The sequence below is a fragment of the Rhinichthys klamathensis genome, unplaced genomic scaffold (genome assembly GCF_029890125.1).
Source record: "Rhinichthys klamathensis goyatoka isolate OS25496 unplaced genomic scaffold, OSU_Roscu_1.1 h1tg000007l_1, whole genome shotgun sequence".
NCBI lineage: Eukaryota > Metazoa > Chordata > Actinopteri > Cypriniformes > Leuciscidae > Rhinichthys > Rhinichthys klamathensis.
This window is the reverse complement of record NW_026606560.1, coordinates 1,657,692-1,666,174: the sequence shown is the minus strand read 5'-3', so window position 1 is coordinate 1,666,174 and position 8,483 is coordinate 1,657,692. Positions and strand designations below refer to the sequence as shown.

The following is an 8,483-nucleotide window of genomic DNA, read 5'->3' as shown; positions in this document are numbered from 1 at the left end:
CTTTTGGATTGCTATGTAAGATAAAGGGATTAAAGATGTAAGATTTATTCAGATTAATATGATGGACAGGAATTTGCTGTCTGGAACACTTTTAGCCTCTGAAGTTAAGACTTCACTGTAAAGGTTTAATGGGATGTCTATGAGTCTCTTTGAATTTAATGAGCCCATCAGTCTCAATTTGATGGGTGGAAGCTACTGTGCTACAGTAAGTGCTGTCAGTGGTTCTCTTGTTTTTGAGTCATGAGAAAATGCTAAATTATTAGATTTTTAAAAACACATATTTTAAGTAGATATCGTTAGTGGTACAAGTATCTTACATTTATTTAAGTTTTTGTCTTGTTTTCCAGAAAAAATTATAATAATCTTTTATCTTTAATTGCATTTATTTATTTTACAAATTGATACTTTTCTTGTTTTAAAGGGTCTGTGCTTAAAAAAAAAAAAAAAAAAAAAAATATGACAACTTGACATGCTTTAGAAAAAAAAATCAGTTAATTAAATAATTTTTTTTAAAATGTTATTTTAAAGTATTATAATTAGTTATGAAAATATATTTTGCTATTTTGTTTGTTTTATCTGATGTTGAGTTGATTGTATATAATTGTCCATTTGTCAGTTAAGAATTTTCAGCCACTACCAGCATTCCAGGGAAACAAGTGGAAAAATGAACTGATGATAACACTGATCCTCGGCTTTGGACTGGTTCCTTAATATCTGTCATACTCACAAGACACCCAAACAGCCTCTTTACTCCCACCACCTACCCTGGACATAAGCCCAAACAGGCCCAACTCCCAAATGATACTCTGCAAACACAACCTGGCCTCTCCAAAGAAATCCAATCCGTCTTTTGTCGCCAAGTAGTAAGTGGTAGTTGAAGACAGATCTGACATTTAGCTGGCTCATCACCTCAGAAAGGAGGGAATGCCTGTTCTGATTTCTGCTGTTTCTTAAGACAAATGAGACAGTTTATATAGCCTGATCTTATTCCAAGGAAATTAATCTTTAAAACATAAAAAAAGAAACTGATATGGATGGACGAATAGATAGATAGATAGATAGATAGATAGATAGATAGATAGATAGATAGATAGATAGATAGATAGATAGATAGATAGATAGATAGATAGATAGATAGATAGATAGATAGATAGATAGATAGATAGATATGAATGACTGAAAGTAGATATCAGAGCCACCTACAAAAAATTGATAGGCCTAGATATAAATGACCTGAAGTTGATGTCATAGCTGCCTATAAAATGACCAATAAAGCTACAGGGACAATAAGCCTGCTCAGTTTGCCATGTACTGTGCCCACTGACATTTACCGCCATCAAAATCCCATTAAGACACTGCTGTCTGATAAGGAGTCCTAATGAGGGAACTCTGGAAACTCTCTCACGCAGAAGACAGAGCACAGCGGCCACAGAGAGCACGCTATAGTTGATCAAATGCTCTTTAAGTAATCAAAGTAACCCGCTCTACGGCTCTTTCCTCTCTCTCACCTGTCAGGACTGCTCAGATCCCACTCATGACAAATTCCATTGTGAATCCCCATGTGATAGATCCTTTTCCCAAACAAAAGCCACTTGAGGAAAGAATGTGAGACAAGCAGCAAGCTGTTTCTGTATTTGCCTTACCCTCTCCTTATTCCTCTGGACAGTTACAGTAATAACGCTTGTTATGTTATAAGGCCAGGGGGATAGAGGAAAAGCAGGAACACATGTTTTATGTGACATACTCGCTGAAATTGCTATTAGCAGTGACAACAAAGAGAAGTGTGTGTTTCTATGTTTAGCTGTCTATGGGCGATGACAGAGGAGTGCAGACACTTGATAAGCTTGTGAAGACCAGACAGTATTTTTGCCAATCAGATAACAGAACACATCAAGTGCCAATGTAAGTCAATGCAGTTAATTTAACAAATGTCAAACTAATAACTGCAGGTGATCATGTTGCAAAAAATAAAGCAAGCATAAAGTGTATTTATTCTCTTTTTAGAAGAATCCAAAATGAAGATCCTCTGTCAGTCCTTGTGAAGATTACATTTTGTATTACTCATAAAATAACATAACTGATGTAACATAACTGAATGAATAAAGAAAATGTATATAAAATTGTTATGTCTATGGGTCATTCCTATACAGTTTGGTGCATTTTGGACTGAGAAGGTTATTTTTTAGTCTTGTCAGAGGAAGAATATCTCTGTCTATTATAAAAACACACTGGTCAAACTCAGGCTAGTATAACCTAATAATCCTGACCAAATATTTTGCATTTCACATTTATAATCCACCCTGTTGCATGCCATATCCATAATGCAATGTGTAATGGACCATAGCAGAGTGTATGTTTTACGCTAATAAGCTAGGAAAGAACAACATGCTAGAAGAAGATCAACATTTAGATACATAAAATCAATTTAAAAAAAAATAAACAAACATTTTCACATCCAGTATAAATTGACAGGGTGGACATGTTATGTTTTACGCTACAGTTAAGTCACCTATAACTGAGGAAAAGAGAGAAAATTGAATGACTGGTTCTTGAGTTGCTTTCCCTCAAATGATGTCACTTCTAAGTCATGTGATTTGGGCATATGCTTAAGATTTTAAAGGGCAAATAGCACTAATGTAACAGGGCGGACTGGAATTTTAAGGGACAAAAACTAATTTAATGCTTTTCACACAAAAATGTGTCACAATAAATTGTATATTATTATGTCAAAGAGAATAGATAAATGCATATAATACTTAAAATTGCTAAATTATAAACATGTAACCTTTATTTCAAAGTGAACTTGAAAAAACATGATTGGGGACATGGGAATTTTCTTAGAAATTATTTCTTATTAGATGCTAATCATTACAAATTTGTGTTAAGTGGGGTACATCTTCACATTAGGTGAAACTTGAAAAATTTGAATATCGTGCAAAAGTTCATTTATTTCAGTAATTCAACTTAAAAGGTGAAACTAATATATTATATAGACTCATTACATGCAAAGTGAGATATTTCAAGCCTTTATTTGTTATAATTTGGATGATTATGGCTTACAGCTATGAAAACCTTTTCACAATATTCTAATTTTGAATTTGGGGTTTTCATAAGCTGTAAGCCATACTAATCAAATTTATAACAAATAAAGGCTTGAAATATCTGCATGTAATGAGTCTATATAATATATTAGTTTCACCTTTTAAGTTGAATTACTGAAATAAATGAACTTTTGCACGATATTCATTTTTCGAGTTTCACCTGTATATAATGAATATTAATTATTAATTGATAAGGATAATAATCTGACAGAAAGAAAAAACACCTACAGTATATTAAATTAAAGGAGGTGAAGTCCAAGCAAAAGACTTTGGCTTGTGTTGCATATTCCTTTTAGTTGTTCTGCAAACAGCCAGAAATGAGACAGTATTTCTCTTCAGGCAGTTAATCTTCTCTGGACGGTCAACCGCTCGGTCTGTGCTTCTCCTAGATTTCAGAACAATTTAACTCAAGCTATTTAAGTTCAAACTATTTAACATGTCAAGCTGTTTAATTAAAGCTATTTAATGTGTTCCCCCTTAAACATTTTACTAAGCTCACTTTACATGCATCGGCATAGGCTGCAGGTGACAATTAGTATTGGGAATTGATTTGGGTTTGTGGAAAATAGATCAAAATAAATCCAGCGTGATTAGACCTGATGTTATTCATTCTATAATGATCATTTGGGAGCAAACTCAGGATGAATTCAAAACAGCCACTGCTTGCAGTCTGCAATATGTCCTTATATCAAACCAATCTAGCCCAATTTCCTTTTAAAGACTAAACACAGAGATTCAGGAGAGACTTGGGCTCTCAGGGTTGTATTCTTTTAGGTACATGGTCTCATTTTTCACCCTGAATCCTTTACATGGCCCTATAAACAGAGAACATGTTGCTGAAACGTTGATCCGGCTGAGGGAACACTTAAAAAGCAGTGCCAATCTGATTTTTCAAGAGTTTCCCATGACCAGGTGGCGTCTCCAGTGATGGCGAGTGTATTCAGTGTAATCAGTGCCATCAGTGGTGTATGACTCCTGGGGTTTATCTAGCTCTAGCAGATCGAGATTTTGCGGCTGCTCCCTCTCTGCCTGTGTGACTGAGGGAATAAAGCATCATTTTAGCTGAAGATGGGCGACAAAGAATGATGGTAGGAGCGTTTATCTGAACCTCAACATACACTTCCTCACACCTGAACAAACACTCACATACGCATTCACATTATCCCTTTGTGTATGAGATAGAGAATTATCATGGTGTGCGTGTAGACAATAGGCCTTGAGCGAGTGTGTTTGTATTTTGGCACAGATCGTGGTTATGGATGACTGCTAGTCACAGACATAGCATGGACTCATGGTTAGATGTGCTGGAAACTTTCTCACGTTCTTAAGCCTCCATAGGAACAATTCAGCAAGCATTTTTTAAATGAAGTAAAACTTAGGTTAGGTGTAAAACAAAAAAAGTTAATAAAATGGTAAAACATACAAATAGATTTAAAAAAAAAGTTCACAACAATGGTACATTACATGTGGTTGTGATGCAACAAAATTAATCGCTAGCGTTTTGACTGTACGAATGAATTTTAATCCTCCAAGAGACACAATATCAAAGAGCAAAATGCTAATAATTGCACCATTTTATGTAGCCTATTTAGAAACAAGAGCAAACATGTGAGCAAACACATATCCGCAGGATACTACATTTTTCGTGATATAAAATATTTAAAAATATATAAAACATTAAATTAGTTGCACGCGTGAATTATAGAAACATATTAGATGTATTTCTCAGCTCTCCCTCACAGACAAGCTCAGCACTTTTTAGCTTTCGTTCATTGCAGGATGGCGCCCGCTCTTCTGAGCAGTTTAAGTCAAAGGCTTCCGACCACCTCGGTTGCATCCGAAATCACATACTTCCCTACTAGGCCCTATATAGTAGGTGAAAAACAGTATGTGACAAAAATGTCCAAATTCACTGTCATGTAGGCAAAAAGTAGGCTACCCGGATGACCTACTACTTCTGGCGAGATTCTTAAGTGTGCATACGATGGACACTTTAAATTACCAATATTAAAAAAATATTAATAATTTTGTATTTTCTGGATATTTTTCTGAATATTTAAATATTGCCAAAGATTTATTTATTTATTTTCTACAAAATATGATTAATTTAGTATATTGTTGGTTCTTATACCACAACAAATTTTGCGCATTAAACAGCACTTTAAAAAACGTTTTTTTATTAATTAATTAATTAATTAATTAATTGATTCATTCATTCATTCATTCATTCATCAATCACAAGTAGATAATGGTCCCTGTTGGAGTAATATAATAACTGCCTTGCATTAGCTACCATTGAAATACATTAGGACAGAAAGTACAATTCATTTGTTGAACTTCTGTTGCAAGCTAATTGCTGTGCTTTGAGCGCCCTCGTGTGGAGAAAACATATTATAGCATTTTAGCGCTTTATTTACGGTTGCCAAGCAACACAATTCTTAGAGAAGACGAGTGAAGCTGCTGGAAGTGACTCGGTGATCATACCAGCAAACATTAGCAACTGAAAAATAATTTATAACACTTTGGTCAACATGGCAAATCCTAAAGAAAAAGAGCCCGTGGACATAGTTCACCAGAATGCTATTCATGTCGAGACAATAATGAAGGAGCTGAGAACCCATAAGCTTTACACTGAGTTTAACATCAACCCCTTCAAGAAACGTGAGTGCAGAGCTTTAACTTAACGTTACACGTCTCTCTGTTAACTCTGACTAAATATTTAAAAGAGCCTCTTTGTTTTTTCAGTGCACATTTTGACTGACAAACCCATGTCCAACATCACCTACAGAAAGGAAGAGGAAGACCGTATGTATTTCAACTACATTTGACGTAGCAGCTAGCAGAATTTAATGTAACTTAGCCGAGTTGCCGCCAAAACTAACGTTACAGTTATGTTAGAGCCACAAAATATAACCATACATTCACATACGATTCGTCCCTGCCATTTAAATTCTAAACTCTAAGTGAAGTTCACAACGTAATTTCGGGAGGAGTGAACCCATGATACCCATCTAATCTTTCACATGTATGTGTATTGACACAATCTTTTTGTACAGCTGCTTTCCTTCAGGCCATACACGGGGCCCGTCTGGAGCCAGCAAAGAAGTACTCTCACCCTCAGACTGAAGCACAAGAGATAGGATGGATATCCACTCCTTTAGTAAGTTCTTATCTATCTATCTATCTATCTATCTATCTATCTATCTATCTATCTATCTATCTATCTATCTATCTATAAAGAGTCATTATGTTCTCTAATTGTTTAGCTCAAGATATTTAGATTGTATATTAACATTTAGGATACAATTTAGATGTATTTATTGGTAACACTTTAAATATGGTTCCATTAGTTTACATTTGTTAGCATGAATCAATGTGTTAATATTATTTAATAGACCTAAGCTAACATAAACTAACATGAACATTTGTACCAGTATTTTTATTAACTAACATTAACAAAGATGAATAAATACTGTAACAAATGTATTGCTCATTGTTAGTTAATATTTAACTAACATTAACAAATGGGACATTTAAAGTGTTACCTATTTATTTATTTAGCTATACATAAAAATAAAATAAAATGCTTATTTTAATAAATCTTTTGATTCTAAATCTAACTGCTAAATAACCTTGGTTACACTTTAGTTCAGGGTCTAATTCTCACTACATAAACTAACTGCTTATTAGCATGCATATTACTATATATTGACTGTTTATTAGTACTTAGAAAGCACATATTGATGCCTTATTCTGCATGACCTTATTCTACATCCCACCTAATACCTAAACTTAACAACTACTTTACTAACTATTAATAAGCAGTAATAAGGAGTTTGAGGCAAAAGCTGTTGTTAATATTTAGTTAATAGTGAGAATTGCACCCTAATCTAAAGTGTAACCATTTTTTTTTTTTTTTGTAATTGACTTTATTTTACATTTGCAAACCCCATAGTGGATTTACTCCCAATTTGCATATTATAGTATCCAAGATTACAGTATGTATGTACTTTAACCATCAGCTGTACAGTATAAAATTGAAAACATCTTTCATAATCGTCCTACTAATCAGCTCTTTTGTGCAACACTTCAGCTTGTCTCAGATCGCAGTGACAGAAGATTAAACTTTCCACGGCAGAACTCTGAAATCACTAAATACATGGATGCTGCCTGGCGGTTGAAGGAGCAGACAAAAAATTTGGGATGAAAGTTTAGGCTATATTTCCTGATGCCATATAACACTAATGCAGATTAAAAAAAAGTCTGGATAGCATCTGTGTGCACTGCAAAGTGAGCATTCTTTGTTATCACAATAAACACTAAATGTACAAGTACTAATGTGTTCTTCCTATAGCAAGGCAGGTCATTCGATTTTAAGACACAGCCGGGGTCTTTAGAATTTCAGTCGTGTATCTGGAGATATGTAAAAGTGGGTCAAATGGCCACCATTCATCACTATGAATGTAACTGCTCCTGTCTAGCAGAATCTCTGCATAGTAAGCAAAAGAGATTAGTTCATAACTAATCGATCTTAGATAATGTCATATTATACAGAAACAGGATTCACACAGCTTGTTTAGCAAATATGCCTTTTTCACAAGAAAAATCCATAACTGACCATAATCCACTGGCTATTGGAGCATATTACACTTAAAGTATTGGCCACTCAGGTCAAGATTTATTACATTACTTCCCCAAAAAGAAATACAGCCCTTTATATAAAGATACAATAATATTTTTGTTGCTTCTTTCTCAATGCTCAGTGCGTTGTAAAATATATTTTGAGATAATGATGTTTCAAGAGATTTGAAAACCTAAAGCAGTAATTAATGTTTGATTAAGTGCTTAATAAGATTAATGTTTTATCTAAACATATATTAGTTTTTCTTAGTCGCTTTGGTACATTTCTTGAATCATTCTTAAGATTTGCAAACCTTTTAGTGCATTTCTCAAAACAATTCGTACAAACAGCACCACACAATGGATTACCTGCAAAAGCCTGTAACTTACTCAAAATCCATAGTTAACTCAAAAGTAAGTATTTATGTCAATGAATGAACATATCAGTGCCATCAGAATGACAAGTCCTTGTGTCATTGTTCACAAACAAGATAGTCAAAATGCTTAGTCAGGTTGTCAATATAACAGTGTACTCTGTCAGTATTTTCAGATGTAAACTATGGCTACGATTTTGATGACAATGATCGAAAATGTGAGATATTGATTGCAAGAGACTGCATGGACAGGATTCAGTTAAATTCTTACTGTTGGTCTGTCAACAAATTATGCAACAAATAATGCTATATTTCAGTAGTGAATGATTGAGGACACAGTGTGCTCCCAACATTCGGCTGTACCTTTTGAGCCGCTTCGGCCATAAGA

The 8,483-nt window shown here is 34.2% G+C and overlaps 1 protein-coding gene across 1 annotated transcript; it reads left to right on the top strand.

Annotated features, from left to right (window-relative positions):
- The first annotated feature begins 5,575 nt into the window (after positions 1–5,575).
- cfap144 (cilia and flagella associated protein 144) lies at positions 5,576–7,797 on the top strand. The gene is made up of 4 exons (XM_056259497.1): positions 5,576–5,762; positions 5,847–5,906; positions 6,158–6,261; positions 7,195–7,797. The coding sequence occupies exons 1-4, from the start codon at positions 5,633–5,635 to the stop codon at positions 7,306–7,308; spliced, it is 408 nt and encodes a 135-aa protein (XP_056115472.1). The 5' UTR covers positions 5,576–5,632; the 3' UTR covers positions 7,309–7,797.
- The last annotated feature ends 686 nt before the right edge of the window (positions 7,798–8,483 follow it).